This window comes from Notechis scutatus, unplaced genomic scaffold, assembly GCF_049901735.1.
Source record: "Notechis scutatus isolate UNSWTSFEM ecotype Mainland unplaced genomic scaffold, rNotScu1.2 NSCUCTG140, whole genome shotgun sequence".
Lineage (NCBI taxonomy): Eukaryota > Metazoa > Chordata > Lepidosauria > Squamata > Elapidae > Notechis > Notechis scutatus.
The window spans coordinates 1,398-27,328 of NW_028263018.1; the positions used below are offsets into that span (position 1 = coordinate 1,398).

The following is a 25,931-nucleotide window of genomic DNA, read 5'->3' on the forward strand; positions in this document are numbered from 1 at the left end:
TAGGCAAGTCGTTTTGGCACAGCTGGTGAAAAGCTGACTCTGAAGGTCCAGCGGTTCCCCCCCCCCCCCCAGTTCAAAGTTCTTCCCCCCAGTTCACTCATCCATCACATGGTCCAATTAGGTCACAGTCCGAGTCCAGCTGTTTTCCTCATGTGCCTCACCAGGTGCTGATGAGAACATCCTTGGTTCCCAGGGGAAAGAATTCTATTTTGGCTACACATGCCCAGCTATCTCTACTCCCCCCTCCCATTCCCACAGCTCTGCCCAGCCTCGCTGAGCCAACCCTGAACACGATCCAAAATGGCTTTAGGAATGACACCATGTTTTGAACCAAAGTGATTTGGGTTGAAATTTGGTACTGTTCAAATACAGCAGTGGTGCTTGATCCCTTTTGCACCTAAGTTTGTGTTAACTTTTCTTTTTCTATTGTTGCAAGCAGGTGACAGATGGGAGATGGAGGATTCTGGCCAAGAGGTAGCAGCACCTTTGCCAAAAGACAAAAAGGAAGTTGCAGAAAAGTTATATGGAAAGCAAAGTTCAGAGGAAAACCAGTTAACGGAGGAGCTGGAGAATTGCTCTGGTTTACCATGTGCAGATATCAATGTCTTATTGGACACAGATGATTGTCATGAAAAAGAAATGTGTTAAAGGTATGGCAAAACACTCCAAGGTGAATCTGGATTAGGTGACTGTTGCCAAAGCCCTGCTGAGAGAAACAAGATGAAAGCAGGCAATGCTCCGGAAGGAATTTTCCTCCTCCTTTACGTGAAAGAATAGTAGAAGGAAACCATACAATTGTACAAAGTGTGCAGAAAGCTTCAGGACAAGCTGTTCCGTTGCATTGCATAAAAAGATTCACAAAGCAGAGGATCCACACAAATGTCTGGATTGTGGAAGGACCTTCAGTCGGAAAAGTGATCTTAATTCACATAAGAAGGGCCACGAAGAGAGGAAGCAACATCGGTATATTAATAGGGAAAAAAGCTTCGGAAGCAGCGCCTCCCTTACTTCTCATCAAAGCCTCCACAGAGAGGAGAGGTTGCATCAACTCAGGGAGGGTAGAATGAGGATTACTCAGAGCAAGGAACCGAATTCCCGGAAAAAAAGCCTCACTGGGAAGACATCATATAAATGCCTAGAATGTGGGAAGAGCTTCCACTATGCGAGTGACCTAACTTGCCATAATAGGACCCATACAGGGGAAAAGCCATATCACTGTATGGTGTGTGGAAAGAGATTCAGGCAAAAAGGTAATCTTAAGTCACATGAGAGGATCCACACGGGAGAAAAACCATTTCAATGCATGGAGTGTGGAAAGAGCTTCAATGCAAAAATTAGCTATATCATACATAGCAGAATCCACACGGGGGAGAAACCCTTTCAATGCCTGCAGTGCGGAAAGAGCTTCAGTCAAAAAGCTCCTCTTAAGTCACACGAGAGGATCCACACGGGAGAAAAACCATTTCAATGCATGGAGTGTGGAAAGAGCTTCTATAGCTCTTCAAACCTGACTGCGCATCACAGAATCCACACAGGGGAGAAGCCCTTTCAATGCCTACAGTGTGGAAAGAGCTTTGCCAGGTCTGGTGGCTTTCATGCCCACAAACAGACCCACACAGGGGAGAAACCCTTTCAATGCCTGGAGTGCAGAAAGAGCTTCAGTCAAAAAGGTCATCTTAAGTCACACGAGAGGGTCCACACAGGAGAAAAACCATTTCAATGCATGGAGTGTGGAAAGAGGTTCAGTGCAAAAAATACCTATATCGTACATAGCAGAATCCACACGGGGGAGAAACCCTTTCAGTGCCTGCAATGTGGAAAGCGCTTTTCCCGTTCTGATAGGTTTCGTGCCCACAAACGGACCCACACAGGGGAGAAACCGTAGAAATGCCTGGAGTGTGGAAAGAGCTTCTGTACATCCAACATCTTAACTTCCCATCAAGTATGCACAGAGGAGGGAAACCAAATCAATGCACCAAGTGTGGGAAGTGCTTCAGTCAAAAAAGTCATCTTAATACCCATAAAATAATCCACACAGGTGAAAAGCCCTATAAGTGCACCATGTGTGACAAATGTTTCACCAATTCATGGGGCCTCACTTGCCACAAAAGTCTCCATACTGGGGAGAAACCATATGAATGCCGCATGTGTGGAAAGAGCTTCAGTGCAAAAAAAAAAAAAGCTGTAATATACATAGCAGAATCCACACTGGGAGAAACCCCATGAATGCTTTGAGTATGGAAAAAGTTTCAGCAGAAGCAGCAATTTAAGCTTACATAATAGGATCCATACAGGGGAAGAGCCATATCATTGCAAGATGTGCAGAAAGAGCTTCACAGAAAAAGGCAATTTCAACTTACATAAGAGGATCCACACCGGAGAGAAGCCGTATAAATGTGCAGAGTGTGGAAAATGCTTCAGGATCTCCGATGCCCTTAACTTCCCATAAGAGGATTCACACAGGGGAGAAACCCTATAAATGCCTAGAGTGTGGAAAATGTTATAATGATAGTGGCAGTCTTACCTCCTAAAATAGAATCCACACAGTGGAGAAACCATTTGAATACATCGAGTGTGGAAAGAGTTTAAAAGCCTCACTCGCCCCCCTCCTCCTGCCTCCCCTTTTTTTTAAAAAAAATACACTTTATTGATTTTACAATTAAAATAGACCAACAACACATACATAAATGTAAGAGAGAAAAAGAAAATAGGAAAAAAAAGAATAGAAAGTAAAATATAGAAACAATTAAAAACATTTTCATCTTCAACAGTTTGTGAGACCTCCTTTTTATCCTTATTTTATGCCATATTCGCAATTAATTGTTACATATATCTGTATATCACCACTACAATTCTATCATATCTTCTTTTGACTTTTAGTGTGAAATCTATCTTTGGTCTATCCATTTGTACCAGCACTTCCAGCTGTCGAAATATATTGAAGTGTCTTTATCTTTTAATGCCAAGGTTAATTTGTCCATTTCTGCACAACTTGTAATTTTTTGAATAATCATCCCCTCTAGTGGAACATTAGGCTATTTCCAATATTGTGCAAAAGCCAATCTGGCCGCTGTCAAAATATATATTATATATTTCACTTTTTTGGGTAGTTGTTTATCAAAGATCCCTAATAGAAAGGACTCTGGTTTAAATTCAATCTGTTCTCTTGTCATTTCCTCCAGCCAATTTCTAATTTTCTGCCAATATTTTTGAGTTTCTGTACAAGACCACCACATATGGAAGAAAGTTCCCTCTCTTTTTTTTTTTTTTTTGCATTTCCAGCGGTTTGGACTCATATTGAGGTGCATCTTCGCTAATCTCGAAGGAGGAAGGTGCCACCTGTAAAACATTTTATAGGAATTTTCTTTGTATGGTACCGAATTTGTGATTTTGTTATTCCTACCCCAGACCTTTTCCCATTCTGTTAAGGGGATACTATGTACTATATTCCTACTCCATGCTATCATATTCCCTTTTACAATTTCTTCCTCTAATTCTATCTCTAATAAATAATTATAATTTTTTTTTTGCCTGATCCTAATACAATTTTATCCAATTGCTGGAGTTTATTATTAATTCCAAATTCTTTCTTATCCTGTTTGTATCTACTTTGAATTTGAAGATATGCCCACCAGTCAATTTTTAATCCCTGATCCTAAAGGTCTTGCCACGATTTCAGATTTCCTTGCGTATCCAATAAGTCTATATTTAATCATTTTAGTAATATCCAGATTATTTGGGTGGATCATCGCCTCCCTTGTTGAGATCCAGATTGGTATCTTTAAGCAGTGTTTTTTCCATATTTTCTTCCAATTAGTCAATAATGAATCTCTGATTAAGTGTCTGTAAAAATATTTCTGGTTAGTTTTCCCAATATCCCATAAAAAAGCATGCCACACGCTCTGTAAGTCATGGCCTTCTAAGAGTAATAGTCTCTTATTGGTTAAATTCACCCATTCCTTCAACCATACAAAAGAGGCCGCACTATAATACAACTCCCAATTTGGGAGTGCCAGCCCTTCCCTGCTCTTCATATCCTGCATTGCCTTTAAGTTTATTCTAGGTTTTTTCCCTTGCCAGATGAAATTTGCAATTATTTTGTTAAGTTCTTCAAAAAACTTTTTGTGTACTTTAATTGGAATCGTCTGAAATATATAGAGGAATTTTGGAAGAATATTCATTTTAATAGCAGCAATCCTGCCTAATAGTGACAGTTGCAGTTTGCCCCGTGTTTCTAAATCCTTTACCCGTTGCATTAATTTGTCATAATTGTTTTCCTTTAGTGTCTTACAATGTGCTGTCAACCATATTCCTAAGTATTTCACTTTCTTTATCACTTGTAGTCCCATAACTTCTTCTAGTTCTAATTTCTGTTTTCCTGTTAAATTTTTAGTCATTAATTTTGTTTTCTTCCTATTAATTTTTAGCCCTGCTACTGCTCCAAATTGTTCTAATTCATTCATCAATTTTTGTCCTCTTTCTATTGGTTCTTCAATGAAAAAAATCATATCATCCACAAACGCTTGCAACTTATATTCTTCTTTCTTAACCTTTAATCCTTTTATGTCTGGGTTCTGTGTAATTCGTGTTAATAATGCTTCTAGCAATAATATGAAGAGCAGGGGTGAGAGTGGGCAACCCTGTCTGACTCCTTTTTCTATTTTTATTGGGCGGGTATATTCCCCCGTTTATTATAATATTCGCTAGTTGTGTATCATAAATGGTTGTTATAATGTTTTCAAATTTGGTGCCTAAATTCATATTATAATTTTTTTGGATTAAAAATTGCCAATTTAAGTTATCGAAGGCCTTCTCTGCGTCTAAAAACATAAGTGCTATTTGTTTTTCGGGGTGGGCTTCGTAAAATTCTAAAACATCTAATACTATTCTTAAATTATTCCTGATTTGTCTGGTCGGGAGAAATCCATTTTGGTCTTCATATATAAGCTCATTTAAAATTCTTTTTAGTCTACTTGCTATAATAGAAGTAAATATTTTGTAGTCAGTATTTAGCAAAGAAATCAGCCTATAATTTTGTATATATCGGGGGTCCGAATCCTCCTTCGGGATCAGCTAAATCAATGCCCTCTTCCATGAGTCCGGCATCCTGGCTGCCAATAAGATGTCATTAAAAACTTCCACCATAAGAGGTCCTATTCTGCTGTTGCCTTGTACAGCTCCCCTGGGATCCCATCTGGTCCCGGGGATTTGTTGTTTTTCTGGTTCTCTATTGCTGATTTCAATTCGAACCAAGTAATGTCTTTGTTTAATAATTCTTCCATTTCTTCCCCATTGCTTTATCCTTCATTGCATCTAAATAGTTTCTTATCCTATCTTCGTTTACTTCCTTTTACAGGCAAGGAATTGCTTGTAAAGAGAGATGAGAGAATATTCCATGACTCTGAAACGTGTAAATTGTGTTGCAGTCGCTGTGTAAAGCACTCCAGTGCGCGTTGGTGGGGTGCAAAGGCTTTGAGGGAGATTTCCTTGTGTTACTTTTTCTGCGGAATAAAGTTTTTCCTTACAATCTTGTCTTCAATGTGTTCAATTTGAGGCTGGGCACATGTGGCAAAGCGCCTGGAGCAGGAAAGGTGAGGAAAACCAGAAGTGCCTTTGAGTTCAGAAGGATCCTTTTCCTTCTTTCAACAACTTTGGAAGTGCAATTCTTGAGGGGGAAATGGGGAATCCGCCAGGAACCCCCTTCTCCACAAACTGGAAGCAGGCTTCATTAGGCTTGGTGCTGTTTTAACTGGGAGAAATATTTTGTAGAGTAATTGATTTGCAACAAAAAGTGAAGCACCAACTTTTGTTAATTGAAACATTTGGTAAAAGTGAATTTTGCTCCATTTTATCACCTTTCTCCCTACAGTTGTTAAGTGAATCTGGTTTCCCCGTTCACTTTGCTTGTGGAAAGGTCGCAAGAGGAAATCATGTGACCTCTGGACACTGCAGAGGTCATAAATGCGATTCAGTCCCCTGATGCCTCAGTTTGGATCATATGACCAGGGGAATTCTGCAAAGGTCTTTTATGGTGGACTGACATTCGAAAATGAGACACAGGGAAATGTCTTGAGAAAATGCCAGCCCTGAGTGAACTCAGGTAGCAGTATTTATTGAGAAAAAACACAAGCAAATATACAGTCTGCATATTCAGAAAACAATGACCTCAACAGGAGATTACTTCACCAGCATGAGAACACACAATCTTGGAAAGTCCCAGATGTTACCTTGCTAGGATGAGATCATACAGCCACGGAAAGTCTCATGGGAAAGTTTGGAAAGTCCCATGAGAAAGCACAACTGTGTACCTTGAACTTTCACCCATTTTCCTATTCCTTCTAAACTTGCAGAATCAAACAGGATGAGACACTCATGAGCAAAGGTACTCCTACCCCCACCAAGAATGCCCACATCTCCCTAGACTTACTGCTAGTATTCAAAGGCCTTACAGAAAATGATAAAATGATTAATAAAATATATTACCACATTCCCTCCTTTTTTATTTATTCAAAGATAGGGGTGTTTAGTGGCATAGTACACAGTTCCCTCATGACCTGATCCCACACGCCGGAAAACTGAAGTACACATTTGTAATAGATTAGGAATACATTGAATAAAACAACATAATAAGATACATATAGCAATAATAATAACAACCCCTTGCAATAAGGAGCGAAACCATGATCCATCAGGAAGCCAGGACCACAGACTGTCCCAGAATGATGCATTAAACCCATCGGCTCCAGATTGATGCTGAGCAATACGAGCTTCCATGTCCTGAACAGTCTTTGTAATGTTTGGCTCATAATTATGTATAAAAACACAGCAATGCGAATGAATTAAAGCACAAACTCCTCCTTTGGCAGCTAACATAATATCTAAAGCATATCGATTTTGCAAAGTAACTTTACGAATTTCAGACATTTCTACATTAATCATCTTAATATTCTTTATAGTATCATTAAACATAGCAACAGTAAAATTATTTAAAATATGAATATCCCTATAGTTCATAGCAATTCCCAAAGGCGGGATAAGACCTCGAAATTTGTGTCCATAGATTACCTCCCATGGTTAGACCGAATCCAATTCCCGGCGATTTCGGGATCCGAACATCAGGAGGTAATGTATCTAACTTATAGATAACCGGAATGACAAACCCCAAAGTACATGTCCCTGACCAATTTGCAGGGATTTGTCGATATGCCCACAGTCCGCATAAAAACCAAAACCCTTCCAGCTGTACATAACCTTGTTGACTTGCCGCTTGCATCAGCTGTTTCATGTCTAGATATTGATACTGGCCAAATCGTCAGACTCATTTTCCCATTTACCCAAGTTATGTTGTTCTCTGAACCATTTGTCCATAATAGTGTAATTGCAGACACTATGATTCCCCAAGAATTGTGAGTTTGTAATGTTTTGGAAACATAAATGTGCTGGAGACTGCAGTGCAGTCTTCACCTTGACCGTGAAGTTGATGGCATATGAAATGTTATGCTTTCCGGTCTGCAAAGTAGACCGATTAAATGGAACTCCATGTAGAGTCAGTCCTTCTCCCACTCTCCCAGGAAGGTGCATACACAACCAACAATTGGTGATGTTCAAGTTTTTGGCAGTTGTGCGCAAATCTTTAATGTAATTATTATCTGTCCACAAATCATCGCCCAAATCTCCGGCACGCTGAACATGCTGTCGCTGCTCTCTCCGCACCCGAGCAGCCCAGGACAAATTAGGCAGAATCAGCAGGATCAGGAACCACAGATGCGCCATCCTGCTGTTCGAAACTTCCTTCACAGGTGCCTGCGAATGATCCGGTCGAACACACCGACCAGGAACCCCGAATTTGACCAAGATGTTCAACTGCTGCATAACCACGTCCCCACGTTATCAGCTCAGCAGGAACCCATGCCGGATCCGGAAGGAACCGCACCAACACCCGAGGTCTCACCGCATCTGTAGAAGGAGAAGAAAAATGCCTGCTGGCCGCACTCGCAGGGGTTACCAGACAAATTTAAAAATGTAAAGTATATAAAGCTAGATTTAATTGATCTTGAATCGCTCGGAAGCCCCAGGAGCTTCCCTCCTTTTTTATTTATTTTAGTTAACATGGTCTTGAGCGTGGCATGTGAGCAACAAAACACACATTCACACGCTGCTCCAAACATCCTTGTAACAGCAAAGCAATCTTAAAATATCAGGTGATATTCCAGGAGACAAATAAGAACCTGCTACAAAGGGTAACAAATTATACACATACAATGAATCCACTATTAAATTAAAATCCTGATTGTGAAAATTTTGAAAAGCCAAAACTACAGCAGCAAGTTCTGCCTGCTGGGCAGACTTCTGCTCTGAAGTCACTTTTGTATGCCAAATTCCAGATTTATCTTTCCAAACACAAGCACCAAAAACTTTCCCTCCATCAGTAAAAATTGTAGGAGCATCTGATATGCCCAATGGTATCCTTTCTTACATTTTGGGCACACTGATTTAGGACGAACACCCTGTCCCATTGATCTCTTATTTTGCTGACTTTGACCTCCTCCAGGAGCCCGACATTGCGCTTTAAAATGTCCAGGCTTCCCACAATTGAAACAATTCCCCTTTTGAGCATGTCCTGCTTGTAAAGCCAGAGCTAAAGTTTCCATGTTAAAAGACTGACTCCCAACCTTCCTACATGCATTAATCAAATCCATGATTTCTCGCTCTCCACTTGCTACAAGTGGATTTAAGATCTTTCTGCAATCTGTGTTAGCTTGTTCTACTGCTAACTTAAAAAGCAACTCTTTCTGGGCGAATTGATTATCAATTTGTCTTTCAATAGCCAATTTCAGTCTGCTAATGAAATTTTCATAGGGTTCATTGTTCCCTTGTTTGATGTTAGTAAAGGTCTTCTCACCACCTTCGCCGTCAGGAGAGCCCTATGGCTTGAAAAATTAATTGTGGGAGAAGACGAACCCCTCATCAGGCATACCATCTCTCTGTTGTTCCACTGTTGTAAAATTACCAGCTCCGTAAAGCTGATCTGGGGTAACATTTGCTGTTCCCCTCTGGACTGCCAGCTGTCTCCATTTCTGATCTAACACCAAATATTGAGCTGGAGTTAAAATCATATTCAACAGAGCTTTCCAGTCAGCCGGAATCATTTTATTTCCATAACCAACTGCTTCTAACAATGCCTGAGTATATGGCGATCTAACACCATATTCTTTTGCTGCTTGCTTAACTTCCCTCAAAATCCTGAGAGGTAAAGGCTTCCACTCCGCTGCGGATTCAACGCAGCGTCCATGACAATTTCCACTGGATTAAGTTGAACTTCTACTCCAAACTCCACCAAATCATCTCCTGATAGTTCCCTCTATTCTTTGCTTCTTGAATAGCTGCAGTAACTGCATCCACCTGAACCCTTAAAGGTAAACTCTTATCCTCTGACAAAGTATTTCTAGCGCCAGACAGCCCCCCAGATTTATCTGGAGGTGCCGTTGGCGGCAACAAACGTACCGCATGGTAAAGCGGCAAACCTTCTTGGGGTGCTAGGAGCGGTTGTTCATAAGTAGCTAACGCATCCATAATCACCCTCCAGGTTAACAAAATTGAAGAAGGGGCACGAGGTTCCTCGTGCAAAAATTTCCTATCTTTTTCCAGGACTCTACTTTAATACTACCTCCCTCCGGATATGACTTAATATTTTTCCAAACATACTGTAGTAAGTCCTCAATTTCTTTCTTCCTACAGCACAACCCCTACTGCCAATTCCAAATCCAAAACTATTCCCAATGATCCCTCTCAATTCCCTGATGTGCTCTTTCTGAGCCTTCGAGAGATCTCCCCCATACTCACGAAAGAATCTATCTTCGTCCAGCGAAGAAGATGAGGGCCCAGTCGACGTCCGCGACGATGAGTATAGGATGCGGGAAACGATAGCCTTCCAAGCTATCACGTCGGGTCACCATTTATGGTGGACTGACATTCGAAAATGAGACACAGGGAAATGTCTTGAGAAAATGCCAGCCCTGAGTGAACTCAGGTAGCAGTATTTATTGAGAAAAAAACACAAGCAAATATACAGTCTGCATATTCAGAAAACAATGACCTCAACAGGAGATTACTTCACCAGCATGAGAACACACAATCTTGGAAAGTCCCAGATGTTACCTTGCTAGGATGAGATCATACAGCCACGGAAAGTCTCATGGGAAAGTTTGGAAAGTCCCATGAGAAAGCACAACTGTGTACCTTGAACTTTCACCCATTTTCCTATTCCTTCTAAACTTGCAGAATCAAACAGGATGAGACACTCATGAGCAAAGGTATTCCTACCCCCACCAAGAATGCCCACATCTCCCTAGACTTACTGCTAGTATTCAAAGGCCTTACAGAAAATGATAAAATGATTAATAAAATATATTACCACAGTCTTTAGCGCGAATCACGGACTTAAGTCACTTTTGGGGGGGCCGTTGCAGCTTCCAAGGGACACTAAATGATGGTCATTAAGTCGAGAACTATTTGCAAAGCAGCCATTATTCTTTATTATGGCACAAATCGTGAATGTCCGTCATTTGAGGAGACAAGTTAGTTGAGGACTGTCTTGTTAGACTCAGTGGAGAAGGCAGCCGCCTTTTCCTACCTACTCCAGTTTCCTTCCAAAAGGGGGATTCCCTCCTAGATGTGTTGTTCTGCAACCCCTTCCCTTCTCTCCTCCCTTCCTTGGGTTTCCTCGCCTCTCTCTCCCGCCCGATTCTCCAAATGCCTGGGCCAAAGAAGCGATGCACTCGCTGTCCAGCTGCCCATCCTACCCAGGAGCAGGGGGAGGGGGAATGGGCAGGCAGGGGGACCTCGGAGTGGGCGGCGTTCTCCACCCTTTAGGAGAATCGGGGGGAGGGGAGGAGCTAAAAGCGCTTTGCAAACTCCTGGCTGGGGTCGTTCGGGGAGGGGGAATCCACGTGCGTGGCCGGGAAGGAAGGAAGCTGGCCGGAGGGGCTGCCAGGAAAGCGGATCTTTTGCATCTCTTGGACCGAGGAATAAAGCCGCCTTTCCCTGCGGGCGCCAGGTAAGAAGTTCCTCCCTCCCTTCTTCCTTCTGTGGAAAGGGAACTTCATGAAGACAGTGGTGTCGCTCAAACAGGAAAAGCCCAAGGGGAACATCAGGCCAGCCATAAAACAAACTTACATAGGAAAAGGAATCCAATAAAAGGTATTACAGAATCCCTATAGACAAAAGCCTAAGTAATTAAGAAAACTAGACAAATAAGAAAAGGAAACCCTTACAAACACAGGACATACCAAATAAGCAAAACAGACAAGACACACAAAAAAATATAAATTACAAAAGAGACAGACAGGAGATTCCCACAAAACAAATATGAAAAAAAAACAAAACCATTATAAAGCTAAAAGAGAACCAGTAATACAATCTAACCACCCTGCGCATTTTGACACCTTTCGACACTTCCTTCCTTCCCTTTTCCCACCTGGGGAAATGCCTGGACAGGTGAGCCTTCAAGGCAGCTTCTTGGGGCGCTGCTAAGATTGATCCTGCCGTCCCCACTTTCTCCTGGGGGAGATGATTCTGCCGGCCCTTCCCGATCGTTTCCCGGCACTTTCTCTTTCCCCTCTGGGGCTGTTTCAGGTCCAGAAGGCTCGGGGTTGAATGGCTGCTAAAGCGGCCGGAGGGAAAGAGGGCGATCCCTCCCAGGACCTGCTGTTTGGGGGGGTTGCTCTGGACGAGCCCCCTCCGGAGAGAGCATCGGGCCAAGGCTCCTTCCGATGCCCTTTCATCCTCAGGATGGACTTTGCCGGAGTTTCTTTCATTCCTGAATTCCTTTTCACTGTTTCATTTAACGGTGTTTTTAAAGCCTTGTCTGCATTTAAAGAGGTATCACCCTTTTCCTGTGGGCCATTGTTTCTCAACCGTGGCAACTTGATGACATGCTCCTGAGCCAGCTGTGTCAGGAGTTCTGGGAGTTGAAGTCCACCAGTCCTAAAAGGGGCCATACTTCCCCACTTCTGCTCTAGGCTATTTCAAAGGGAAAGTCCCAGCTGGGAAAAAAGAGTTTTTGTCATCTTCCCTGATTCTCTGATAAGGGAGGGTGGACATCTGGATTCTTCCACTGAAATGGCTGAAAGAAAGGAAATCTGTCCTGAGTGTAGGGAAGGGTGACAGAGAAACCACAACAGGCTTGCTAAAAGCCTTTATTGGTGCATGGCTATTTTGGTACTTTCCTTACTGTATCTCCTGTCAACCAACCAGCTGTATTTCCTGCTTAAATTAAGGCGCCCCATCCCTGGTCTAAATAGAAGGATCCCTGGAGATCTACTTAACAGGGTAAACTTAGAATCAAGGCATAAGTGCTTCAGCTTGATTCAGAACCTCAAATATCCTATGGGACATGACAAAATGCACAAATGGGGAGGCTGCACCCGTCTTTAGTGCGAAAAAGTCAGTATCTTCAATGCCGTTGTAGCTTCCACCACTACTCCAATGACCATAAGTCAAGGACTATTTGTAAGACAGCCATTGATTGTTTGTTACTAGGGCACAATCATGACTGTTAGTCATTGAAGGGAGTCAGTTGTAAGTTGAGGACTATGGATAAGTGGATAAGAGAAGCTCATTTTCCTGCCGACCTTTGTCCCCTCCCTCTCTCCCCTTTCTCTGACTGCCTAGGGGTTGGACTAGAAGACCTCCAAGGTCCCTCACACCTCTGTTATTCTGTTAAAGGGCAACTCGCTCCTTCACTTTAATGCTCCGCATCCCCTTCTTGCTCCCGTCCCTGGGCCTCGTCCCCTCCCTCTCCCCCCTGGTTTTCTGGCTGCCTGGGGCGAAGCAGCCCTGGACTCGCTGCCCAGCTGAGCCTCCCACGTGGGACCAATTCCCCCCCGGGGCAGAAGGTTGGGGGCGGACAAGGGGATCCCCGCTCTCCGCCCTGTAGAAAATGGAAGGAGCTACACGCGTTTCCGGCTTGGGCTCTGCAAATTCCTGGCTGGGGTCATTCCGGGGAGGGGGATCCACGTGCGTTGGCCGGAAAGGAAGGAAGCCTGGCCAGCGGAGCCTTTCCTGCCCTCATCTCTTGGAGAGCGATTCCAGTTGAGGAAGAAACCGCGTGTTTCCTATTGAGAGCCACGTAAAAAGCTCCCTCCTTCCTCCCTCCCTTTATTTCTATCTTCCCTCCATCCCTTCTTTCCTGGGAAATGCCGGGACAGGTGAGCCTTCAAGGCAGCTTCTTGGGGCACTGCTAAATCGCTGCTGCCATCCCCACTTCCTCCTGGGGGAGATGATTCTTATTCTCCATTTCAATGCATGGAGTGTGGAAAGAGCTTCAATGCAAAAATTAGCTATATCATACATAGCAGAATCCACACGGGGAGAAACCCTTTCAATGCCTGCAGTGCGGAAAGAGCTTCAGTCAAAAGGTCATCTTAAGTCACATGAGAGGATCCACACGGGAGAAAAACCATTTCAATGCATGGAGTGTGGAAAGAGCTTCTGTGCAAAAAGTAGCTATATCATACATAGCAGAATCCACACGGGGGAGAAACCCTTTCAATGCCTGCAATGTGGAAAGCGCTGTTCCCGTTCTGATAACTTTCATGTCCATAAACGGACCCACGCAGGGGAGAAACCGTACAAATGCCTGGAGTATGGAAAGAGCTTCTGTACATCCAGCATCTTAACTTCCCATCAAAGTATGCACAGAGGAGGGAAACCAAACCAATGCACCGAGTGTGGGAAGTGCTTCAGTCAAAAAAGTTACCTTAATACCCATAAAAGAATCCACACAGGTGAAAAGCCCTATAAGTGCACCGAGTGTGACAAATGCTTCACCAGTTCGGGGGGGCCTCACTTGCCACAAAAGGCTCCATTCTGGGGAGAAACCATATGAATGCCACATATGTGGAAAGAGATTCAGTGTAAAACAAAGCTGTATCGTACATAGCAGAACCCACACTGGGGAGAAACCCTATGAATGCTTGGAGTGTGGAAAAACCTTTCGCAACACCTCTTCTCTAACCATACATAATAGGATGCATAAAGGGGAAAAACCTTATAAATGCCTGCACTGTGAAAAGAGCTTCAGTGATAAAGGTCATCTTAAGTCACACGAGAGGATCCACACGGGAGAAAAACCATTTCAATGCATGGAGTGTGGAAAGAGCTTCTATAGCTCTTCAAACCTGACTGCCCATCACAGAATCCACACAGGGGAGAAGCCCTTTCAATGCCTGCAGTGTGGAAAGCACTTTTCCACTTCTGGTGGCCTTCATGTCCATGAACGGAGCCACACAGGGGAGAAACCGTACAAATGCTTGGAGTGTGGAAAGAGCTTCCGTAAATGCGATCATCTAACATCACACAGAAGAATCCACAGTGGAGAGAAACCGTATCAATGCACCAATTGTGGGAAGAGCTTCAGTAATCCATATAGTCTTACTGTCCATAAAAAGGATCCCACGCAGGTGAAAAGCCTTATAAGTGCCCTGAATGTGACAAATGCTTCACTGATTTGCGGTCCGTTGCTCATCACAAAAGGCTCCACACTGGAGAGAAACCATACGAATGCCGCACGTGTGGAAACAGCTTCAGTGCAAAAAATAGCTATGCCATACATAGCAGGACCCACACTGGGGAGAAACCTTATCAGTGCCAGGAGTGTGGAAAATGCTTCAGTGATTCTGGAGCACTGAGGATCCATACAAGGATCCACACAGGGGAGAAACCCTTTAAGTGCACGGAGTGTGGCATGAGTTTCAGGACAAGTGGTTGCCTTGGTATCCACAAGAGGATCCACACTGGAGAGAAACCGTATACATGTCATGAGTGCGGAAAAACCTTTAGACATAATCGTTCACTCAGGTACCATAGAAGGTTTCACTCAGGGGAAAAACCCTATAAATGCCTGGAGTGTGGAAAATGTTATAATGATAGTGGCAGTCTTACCTACCACAATAGGATCCACACAGGAGAGAAACCGTTTAAATGCATCGAGTGTGGAGTTTCAAAGATGTTTGCAGTCTTACTGTCCATAACAGGACCCACACAGGTGAAAAGCCTTATAAGTGCACTGAAAAATGCTTCACCAATTCGGGGCCCCTCACTTGCCACAAAAGGGTCCACACTGGAGAGAAACCATACGAATGCCACACTTGTGGAAAGAGCTTCAGTGCAAAAAGTAGCTATATCGTACATAGCAGGACCCACACTGGGGAGAAACCATATCAGTTCCAGCAGTGTGGGAAACATTTCACTGATTCTAGAGCACTGAAGATCCATACAAGGATTCACACGGGAGAAACCCTATAAGTGCACAGAGCGTGGCATGGGTTTCAGAAGAAGTAGTTATCTTGGTAGCCACAAGAGGATCCACGCTGGGGAGAAACCATATACATGTCATGAGTGCGGAAAAACCTTTAGACATAATCGTTCACTCAGGTACCATAGAAGTCTTCACTCAGGGGAGAAACCCTATAAATGCCTGGAGTGTGGAAAATGTTATAATGATAGTGGCAGTCTTACCTACCACAATAGGATCCACACAGGAGAGAAACCGTTTAAATGCATCGAGTGTGGAAAGAGTTTCAAAGATGTTTGCAGTCTTACACTCCACAAAAGAATCCACACAGGGGAGAAGCTGCATCAGTGTGTGGAGTGTAGAAAGAACTTCAGAACCAGAAGTGACTTTAGGTGTTGACTCCCTATATTTCCCTAATGTTGGAAGGAATCAAGCAGTGGATCTACTACACCCATGTGGAGAAAGTCAGGCCAGAACAAAGACAAGCAGGATCTCCAGTGAGCTCTTCACTGGGAGAAAGTGATGGAAGAAAATGAACTATTGGATTAATAAGAGACTCGAGAGTTGTGTCAAAAGGGATGGAGGGATGGCGCTGTGTGTCTGTACCACCTTTAACCTTGGTTGTATTTAACTGATTTCTAGTCTGAGATACGATATTGATTGTGCTTCTTTGTTATGAATGCCCCAACTTATGCAGTTGAAGTCCACCAAGCAGAAAATGGTCAAGGCGCCCCATCCCTGGTCTAAATAGAAGGATCCCTGGAGATCCACTTAACAGGGTAAACTTAGAATCAAGGCATAAGTGCTTCAGCTTGTTTCAGAACCCCAAATGTCCTATGGGACATGGCAAAATGCACAAATGGGGAGGCTTCACCCATCTTTAGTGCGAAAAAGTCAGTATCTTCAATGCTGTTGTAGCTTCGACCACTACACCAATGACCATAAATCAAGGACTACGTGTAAGGCAGCCATTGATTGTTTGTTACTAGGGCACAATCATGACTGTTAGTCATTGAAGGAAGGAAGTTGTAAGTTGAGGACTACGCTAAGTGGATAAGAGAAGCTCCTTTTCCTGCCGATCTTTGTCCCCTCCCTCTCTCCCCTTTCTCTGACTGCCTGGGGGTTGGACTAGAAGACCTCCAAGGTCCCTCACACACCTGTTATTCTGTTAAAGGGCAACTCGCTCCTTCACTTTAATGCTCCGCATCCCCTTCCTGCTCCCGTCCCCAACCTCTCCCCCCTGGTTCTCTGGCTGCCAGGGTCGAAGCAGCCCTGGACTCCCTGCCCAGCTGAGCCTCCCACGCGGGACCGATTCCCCCCGGGGCAGAAGGTTGCGGGCAGACAAGGGGATCCCCGCTCTCCGCCCTGTAGAAAATGGGAGGAGCTATACGCGTTTCCGGCTTGGGCTCTGCAAATTCCTGGCTGGGGTCGTTCCGTGGTGGGGGATCCACGTGCGTTGGCCGGGAAGGAAGGAAGCGTGTCCGGCGGCGATCGCGGATCCTTTCCTGCCCGCATCTCTTGGAGAGCGGATTCCAGTCGAGGAAGAAACCGCGTGTTTCCTATTGAGAGCCAGGTAGAAAGCTCCCTCCTTCCTCCCTCCCTTTCTTTCTCTCCCTCCCTCCCTCCCTTCTTTCCTGGGAAATGCCAGGACAGGTGAGCCTTCCAGGCAGCTTCTTGGGGCGCTGCTAAGATCGCTGCTGCCGTCCCCACTTTCTCCTGGGGGGGGGGGTGATGATTCTTATTCTCCTTTCTTTTCTGCCGGCCCTTCCTGACCGTTTCCCGTCGCTTCCTTTGCTCTGGGGCCGTTTCACATCCAGGAGGCTCGGAGTTGAAGGGCTGCGAAACCGGCGGGGAGAAAAGGGGGGCGATCCCTCCCTGGAGCTGCTGTTTCGGGGAGCTGCTCAAGACGAGCCCCTTCCGGAAAGAGCATCGGCTCAAGGCTCCTCCGGACGCCCTTCCATCTCTTCGCCCGCCTTTCTTTCTTCGTTCCCATCGTTCAATTGAACTGCATTTTGGGTGCATTTCAAAAGGCGTCGCTCTTTTCCTGTGGGCCATTGTTTCTCAACCTTGGCAACCTTGTGATTTGTGGGTTTCAACTCCCAGAATTCCCCACGTGTGTTGAAGTCCACATATCTCAACAGCTCCCAAGATGTAACCCAGGGGTGAGGAAGTTATGGCTCTTTTATGACTGGTGGACTTCAAGTCCCAGAATTCCTCAGCCAGCTGGCTCAGGGACTCTGGGATTGAAGTCCAGCCCTCAAAAAAAGGCCAGTAGTTCCCCACTTCAAGTCCCAGCTGTGAAAAAAGAGTTTTTGTAATCTTCCTTGATTATCTCATAAGGGAAGGTGCACATTATAGCAACAGAGAATAACAGATTTCTGCCTTTAATGCACACATACATAGCTGAGATAATCTGCCTCTGAATCCAATCCCTGGTCCTTCCACACCTTTCAGTTTTCCTCTCACCCAGAATGAGCTTCTGTGTATTGTTGCTGTGGCTGCAGAGGACTCACCTAAAGGGGGTTCCCTAGTTAGCCTAGAAATAGGCTAAAATCAGCCTTTTGCACTGGATGCTCAAGAATATCCTTAGGATGTTTGATAGCCAATTATTCCTTTGCTGTTTGTTCCCCTCTCCTAGACCCTCTCGTGGCCATGGCTTCATCTCCCGGAACCCCAGTTCTTTGTAGTGGAGGATCAACAGTGGCTGAGCTTCCAACACAGGTAGGAGGATTCTCCCCTCCCCTCCCCAGATGTGCCAATCTCCCAATAACAGAATATCACAATTGGAAGGGATCTTGGAGATCTTCTAGTCCATCCCCCTGTTTCAAGCAGGAGACCCTATAACCTTTCAGACAAGTGGGTGTCCAGTCTCTCCTTAAAAACCTCCAGCCCACAACTTCTGAAGGCAAACCCTTCCATTAGTTAATTGTTCTCACTGTCATGAAGTTTCTCCTTAATTCCAGGTTGCCTTTATCCACCATTAGTTTCCATCCACTGTTTCTTCTCCTGCCTTCTGGTGCTTTGGAAAATAAGTTGAGCCCCCTCTTGTTTGGGGCACCCCAGAAATACTGGAAAACTGCTATTGTGTCTCCCCTGGTCCTTCTTTTCTCTAGACTGGCCATATCCAGTTCCTGCAACTGTTTTTTGTGTCATTTACTCTCAAAGCCTTTAATCCTTGGTTGCACTTTTTCCAAAGTCTCCCCATCTTTTTTCTAATGTGGTAACCAAAACTGAACTCGGTATTCCAGGTGTGGTCTTTACTCTGGGTTTTTTTAAAGCAGTGAACATGAAAGCCCAAAGTAAAAAGTAAAGTCCAAGCTTGGCTTTTGTAGAGAGCACAGCAGCTGCCCAGATGAAGTTGGAGACACTGACATAGACTTGGAGACTTTTATATTATCATAAATATATTTAATGTGCAAATTTACAACAATCTGTCATCATCCACAAAAGGAAGAATGTAAGATAGGAAAACAGAGGAACATCCTGAGGTAAATCTGAAGCATCATGCAGAACACAGAGAGGGGGAAAAAAGAGGGAAAAAAGGGAAACGCCCCCTTTCTACTTACAGCAACCAATCATAGCGTAGATTGCATCCTGCATGAGTCAGCACTCTAATCAATTACAATTGTGTTCTGGCCTATTGTAGACTTTACTCTTCCAGATACTAAATTTAATATCCTACATGCTCCTTTGCCCTACTTGGAAGCTGTGGAGGTTTTTCTTTAAGAAGAAGACTAGCATGTAATTCATTGAAGTGTTCATTGTTAGGAATATTCATGGAAATACGTTGTGGTTTTTTTCCCCCCTCCCTGTGTCAGGATTTGGTATCATTTGAGGATGTAGCTGTGTTTTTCTCTGTGGAGGAGTGGGCCCTGTTGGATTCTGAGCAAAAAGCCCTGTACCAAGAAGTCATGCTGGAAAACAAGAGGAACGTGGCCTCCTTAGGTAAGGGATTCTGTTACGATACAGTAGTGCAAAATATATTTTTTTAATTAATGCATGTGAAGTCCTCCAGCATTTATTATTATTCCCTTTTTGTTGCTATATTCTTCTCTAAAGTGCTGATTTTCAAATTTGCAAGCTATTTATCTCAGGTTTTCATGCTTTTCTATGAAGCCTGGCTTTTCTTCAGAAATGGACAGTAAGGAGAGTACTGGCCTCCACAATTCAGTCTCTCCCATTTGCTAAGAATCAAATTCAATCTTGCACATGCTGTGCAGGAAGGGAACAAATAACCAAGTGGAACAGGTTAAACACAAAGATGGAGTATATAAACCACAGTTTAATACAGTACTGTAAATAAAAGACTGTCAAATGCTTTTGTCAAGAAATGGTCGACAGAGAAGGAAGACATATTAATGCCCTACAGCACTTTCTCCCTGAACCATAGCATTGATCTTACTGAACAGCTCTGAGCCAGCCTCTCTCTCTCTGTCTCTCCAGGACAAGATACTGTTCTTTTCCATCAACTCTTTCTTAGGCTAGAAGTGTCTTCCCAAGGAAAGCAACCAAGCTCTACTCGGGCTCAACATGGAGGTAGGAAACAAAGGAAAAGTATCAATTTGGGCTTGAAAATGAAAATAATTAAAGCCCATGAGAGGAGAAGAAGGTAAAGACCTTAGAAAAAGGAGGAGGACTGGCTTGTTCCACCATATGCACGATCCTTAAGGGTAAAGAAAAGATAAAAGAGGCGATTAAATCAGCTCCAGGAGCCATTGGCATAATCACAAGAAATAGGACAGACCTCTTTTCAAAAACAGAACAGCTCCTTGTGCTTTGGATTGATGATCCGATCCCAAAAAGAAGTCCCGTTAGTCTTCATCCGATTTAGGGAAGCATTTTAACGCAGCGTTTTGAAACGCTAAAGCGAACAGCGGGTGAAGAGTACCATGACACCTTTGGAGCCAGTCATGGCTGGTTTGCGCGATCCTGAAAATGATAATTACTGTAACTTACGAACAACAAGTAAAGCTGGGTGTGCTGATGAAGCTGTCCAACACTTTCCAGACCAACTGGATGAAATGTTACTGTAAATATATATTTACAGTGTGTGGCAGGCATACATACATACATACATGTAACATTAATTTATATCAAGTTTGTGTCAGCATCTCTGACTTCATTTGGATACCTACTGACCAGTTCCCTGACAGGTTTCCCCTGGGTGGTGCACGTGAGCAGCTCAGATAAAATATTTAATTTGTCTGATGTATGCAATAGATTGGAGCATCCTTCTGTACATTTCTACTCCTACTTAGTCTGATAAAATGTCCTTCAATTCCACATGAAGTTTCCCATCCTAGCCTCTTTCCAATCCTGCCTGTCCCACTTTGTATAAAGCTTTTTAGAAGTTGCTTTCATTTTGTTGTTTTTGGTCTATAATGACTATATGACACTTAAGAGCCCGATAAGAATCCACAGATTTAACACAAGGATTTATACTCCTTGCAGTCATCCAGTCGGAAAGAGTGCTTATGTCCAGATGACTGCAAGGAATATCAATCCTTCCATCCTCCATTGTTCAATCAGAACTGAAGAAGCTTCTTGGATGAGAAGGGAAACATGTTCAAGGAAAAAAGAAAGTCCAGTTGCCTTAAGAAAAAGCCCCTTTGGGATAAAGAGGAATGAACACCCCAGGGTAACTGAGAACCAGTTTTTTTCAAGGAAAAACCTCTTCATGGAGATGAGGCTGAAGCTCATTTCCCAGGTCCAAGGACGTCAACATTTCTACCTTCTCAGATTGAAATTTAACCAATAGGTTCTCCATCATCAAGTCTATTGTCTTTTACTTAGAACTGAGTATTTGTATTTGTACACTATTGTTTATATATATTTTTATCCTTTTAATATAATAAGGCATCAAGGGTTTCCCTATGGCAAGCTGGAGGCCAATAAATGTAATGAATAAATGAACAAATGAATGAATGAAGGCCTCTTTTAAGTGTCCCTTCTGCTTCCTTTGAGCTAAATCTGAAGCAGTAGAGCTAATAGTTCTCGCCCAATAAATTTCAAATGATCTTAGCGAAGATTTTCACGTTTTCATTTTGTACCACTGAGGACAAGAGAGAGCCAAAGGTAAAATCTTATATCAACTTAATCCTAAGCATTGCACCATGTGTCAGGGTTCGAAGTAACAGACCCAAAAGAATCAAAACTCTGAGGTTTGATGATTCCTCAAAGTATAGATTTATTAGGCAAGTCCTTTTGGCACAGCTGGTGAAAAACTGACTCTGAAGGTCCAGCGGTTTCCCCCATCCCCCAAATCAAAGTTCTTCCCCCCAGTCCACTCATCCATCACATGGTCCAATTAGGTCACAGTCCGAGTCCAGCTGTTTTCCTCATGTGCCTCACCAGGTGCTGATGAGAACATCCTTGGTTCCCAGGGGAAAGAATTCTATTTTGGCTACACATGCCCAGCTATCTCTACTCCCCCCTCCCATTCCCACAGCTCTGCCCAGCCTCGCTGTGCCAAACCTGAACACGATCCAAAATGGCTTTAGGATTGACATCATTTTTTGAACCAATGTGATTTGGGAGGAAGTTTGGTACTGTTCAAATACAGCAGTGGTGCTTGATCCCTTTTGCATCTAAGTTTGTGTTAACTTTTCTTTTTCTATTGTTGCAAGCAGGTGACAGATGGAAGATGGAGGATTTTGGCCAAGAGGTAGCAGCACCTTTGCCAAAAGACAAAAAGGAAGTTGCAGAAAAGTTGTATGGAAAGCAAAGTTCAGAGGAAAACCAGTTAACGGAGGAGCTGGAGAATTGCTCTGGTTTACCATGTGCAGATATCAATGTCTTATTGGACACAGATGATTGTCATGAAAAAGAAATATGTTCAAGGTATGGCAAAACACTCCAAGGTAAATCTGGATTAGGTGACTGTTGCCAAAGCCCTGCTGGAGAGAAACAAGATGAAAGCAGGCAATGCTCCGGAAGGAATTTTCCTCCTCCTCTACTTGAAAGAATAGTAGAAGGGAAACCATACAATTGTACAAAGTGTACAGAAAGCTTCAGTACAAGCTGTTCCCTTGCATTGCATAAAAAGATTCACAAAGCAGAGGATCAACACAAATGTCTGGATTGTGGAAGGACCTTCAGTCAGAAAAGTGATCTTAATTCACATAAGAAGGGCCACGAAGAGAGGAAGCAACATCGGTATATTAATAGGGAAAAAAGCTTCGGAAGCAGCGCCTCCCTTACTTCTCATCAAAGCCTCCACAGAGAGGAGAGGTTGCATCAACTCAGGGAGGGTAGAACGAGGATTACTCAGAGCAAGGAACCGAATTCCCAAAAAAAAAGCCTCACTGGGAAGAAATCATATAAATGTCTAGAATGTGGGAAGAGCTTCCACTGTGCCAGTGACCTCACTTGCCATAATAGGATGCATACAGGGGGAAAGCCATATCACTGCACGGTGTGTGGAAAGAGCTTCAGTCAAAAAGCTCCGCTTAAGTCACACGAGAGGATCCACACGGGAGAAAAACCATTTCAATGCATGGAGTGTGGAAAGAGGTTCAATGCAAAAATTAGCTATATCATACATAGCAGAATCCACACGGGGGAGAAACCCTTTCAATGCCTGCAGTGCGGAAAGAGCTTCAGTCAAAAAGGTAATCTTAAGTCACACGAGCGGATCCACACGGGAGAAAAACCATTTCAATGCATGGAGTGTGGAAAGAGCTTCCATGCAAAAAGTAGCTATATCGTACATTGCAGAATCCACACGGGGGAGAAACCCTTTCAGTGCCTGCAATGTGGAAAGCGCTTTTCCCGTTCTGATAAGTTTCGTGCCCACAAACGGACCCACACAGGGGAGAAACCGTACAAATGCCTGGAGTGTGGAAAGAGCTTCTGTACATCCAGCATCTTAACTTCCCATCAAAGTATGCACAGAGGAGGGAAACCAAATCAATGCAGCGAGTGTGGGAAGTGCTTCAGTCAAAAAAGTAGCCTTAATACCCATAAAAGAATCCACACAGGTGAAAAGCCCTATAAGTGCACCAAGTGTGACAAATGCTTCACCAATTTGGGGGGCCTCACTTGCCACAAAAGGCTCCATTCTGGGGAGAAACCATATGAATGCCACATGTATGGAAAGAGATTCAGTGCAAAACAAAGCTGTATCATACATAGCAGAACCCACACTGGGGAGAAACCCTATGAATGCTTGGAGTGTGGAAAAACCTTTAGCAACACCTCTTCTCTAACCATACATAATAGGATGCATAAAGGGGAAAAACCTTATAAATGCCTGCACTGTGAAAAGAGCTTCAGTGATAAAGGTCATCTTAAGTCACACGAGAGGATCCATACGGGAGAAAAACTATTTCAATGCATGGAGTGTGGAAAGAGCTTCAGTCAAAAAGGTCATCTTAAGTCACACGAGAGGATCCACACGGGAGAAAAACCATTTCAATGCATGGAGTGTGGAAAGAGCTTCCGTCGCTCTGAATCCCTTACTGCCCATCACAGAATCCACACAGGGGAGAAGCCCTTTCAATGCCTACAGTGTGGAAAGCGCTTTGCCAGTTCTGGTGGCTTTCATGCCCACAAACAGACCCACACAGGGGAGAAACCCTTTCAATGCCCGGAGTGCAGAAAGAGCTTCAGTCAAAAATGTAATCTAAAGTCACACGAGCGGATCCACACAGGAGAAAAACCATTTCAATGCATGGAGTGTGGAAAGAGCTTCCATGCAAAAAGTAGCTATATCGTACATTGCAGAATCCACACGGGGGAGAAACCCTTTCAGTGCCTGCAATGTGGAAAGCGCTTTTCCCGTTCTGATAGGTTTCGTGCCCACAAACGGACCCACACAGGGGAGAAACCGTACAAATGCCTGGAGTGTGGAAAGAGCTTCTGTACATCCAGCATCTTAACTTCCCATCAAAGTATGCACAGAGGAGGGAAACCAAATCAATGCAGCGAGTGTGGGAAGTGCTTCAGTCAAAAAAGTAACCTTAATACCCATAAAAGAATCCACACAGGTGAAAAGCCCTATAAGTGCACCGAGTGTGACAAATGCTTCACCAATTTGGGGGGCCTCACTTGCCACAAAAGGCTCCATTCTGGGGAGAAACCATATGAATGCCACATGTGTGGAAAGAGATTCAGTGCAAAACGAAGCTGTATCGTACATAGCAGAACCCACACTGGGGAGAAACCCTATGAATGCTTGGAGTGTGGAAAAACCTTTAGCAACACCTCTTCTCTAACCATACATAATAGGATGCATAAAGGGGAAAAACCTTATAAATGCCTGCACTGTGAAAAGAGCTTCAGTGATAAAGGTCATCTTAAGTCACACGAGAGGATCCACACGGGAGAAAAACCATTTCTATGCCTGGAGTGTGGAATCCGCTTCAGTCAAAAAGGTCAACTTAAGTCACACGAGAGGATCCACACGGGAGAAAAACCATTTCAATGCATGGAGTGTGGAAAGAGCTTCCGTCGCTCTGTATCCCTTACTGACCATCACAGAATCCACACAGGGGAGAAGCCCTTTCAATGCCTACAGTGTGGAAAGAGCTTCAGTCAAAAAGGTCATCTTAAGTCACATGAGAGGATCCACACAGGAGAAAAACCCTTTCAATGCCTGGAGTGCGGAAAGAGCTTCAGTCAAAAAGCTCTTCTTAAGTCACACGAGCGGATCCACACGGGAGAAAAACTATTTCAATGCATGGAGTGTGGGAAGAGCTTCCATGCAAAAAGTAGCTATATCGTACATAGCAGAATCCACACGGGGGAGAAACCCTTTCAGTGCCTGCAATGTTGAAAGCGCTTGTCCCGTTCTGATAAGTTTCGTGCCCACAAACGGACCCACACAGGGGAGAAACCGTAGAAATGCCTGGAGTGTGGAAAGAGCTTCTGTACATCCAGCATCTTAACTTCCCATCAAGTATGCACAGAGGAGGGAAACCAAATCAATGCACCAAGTGCGGGAAGTGCTTCAGTCAAAAAAGTCACCTTAATACCCATAAAAGAATCCACACAGGTGAAAAGCCCTATAAGTGCACCACGTGTGACAAATGTTTCACCAATTTTTGGGGCCTCACTTGCCACAAAAGGCTCCATACTGGGGAGAAACCATATGAGTGCCGCATGTGGAAAGAGCATCAGTGCAAAAAAAAAAAAAAGCTGTAATGTACACAGCAGAATCCACACTGGGAGAAACCCCATGAATGCTTTGAGTATGGAAAAAGTTTCAGCTTAAGCAGCAGTTTAAGCTTACATAATAGGATCCATACAGGGAAGAGCCATATCATTGCAAGATGTGCAGAAAGAGCTTCACAGAAAAGGCAATTTCAACTTACATAAGAGGATCCACACCGGAGAGAAGCCGTATAAATGTGCAGTGTGGAAAATGCTTCAGGATCTCCGATGCCCTTAACTTCCCATAAGAGGATTTACACAGGGGAGAAACCCTATAAATGCCTAGAGAGTGGAAAATGTTATAATGATAGGGGCAGTTTTACCTCCTAAAATAAAATCCACACAGTGGAGAAACCATTTGAATGCATCGAGTGTGGAAAAAGTTCAAAACCTCTCCTGCCTCTGCTTTTAAAAGGGAAAAAGTGAACAACCAGCGAGGACAAGATTGGGGGGGATGTTTAAAATACTACACAGAAATCTCACC

At 43.8% G+C, this 25,931-nt stretch overlaps 2 protein-coding genes and 1 pseudogene across 2 annotated transcripts; all 3 read left to right on the forward strand.

The window, feature by feature from the left end:
* Positions 1 to 788: 788 nt before the first annotated feature.
* Positions 789 to 3,475, forward strand: LOC113432523 (uncharacterized; annotated as a pseudogene).
* Positions 3,476 to 10,432: 6,957 nt separating this feature from the next.
* Positions 10,433 to 25,372, forward strand: LOC148128704 (uncharacterized). Its single transcript, XM_087948519.1, has 4 exons — positions 10,433 to 11,056; positions 19,114 to 19,240; positions 19,739 to 19,831; positions 21,925 to 25,372. Exons 1-4 carry the CDS (start codon positions 10,673 to 10,675, stop codon positions 25,068 to 25,070), a joined length of 3,750 nt encoding a protein of 1,249 aa, XP_087804645.1. The 5' UTR covers positions 10,433 to 10,672; the 3' UTR covers positions 25,071 to 25,372.
* LOC148128705 (uncharacterized) lies at positions 13,197 to 15,972 on the forward strand. Its single transcript, XM_087948518.1, is given in 7 exon segments — positions 13,197 to 13,208; positions 13,356 to 13,413; positions 13,416 to 13,837; positions 13,839 to 14,450; positions 14,453 to 14,996; positions 14,999 to 15,290; positions 15,292 to 15,972. Coding segments are annotated over 7 exon segments (2,343 nt in total). The 3' UTR covers positions 15,695 to 15,972.
* Positions 25,373 to 25,931: the final 559 nt, after the last annotated feature.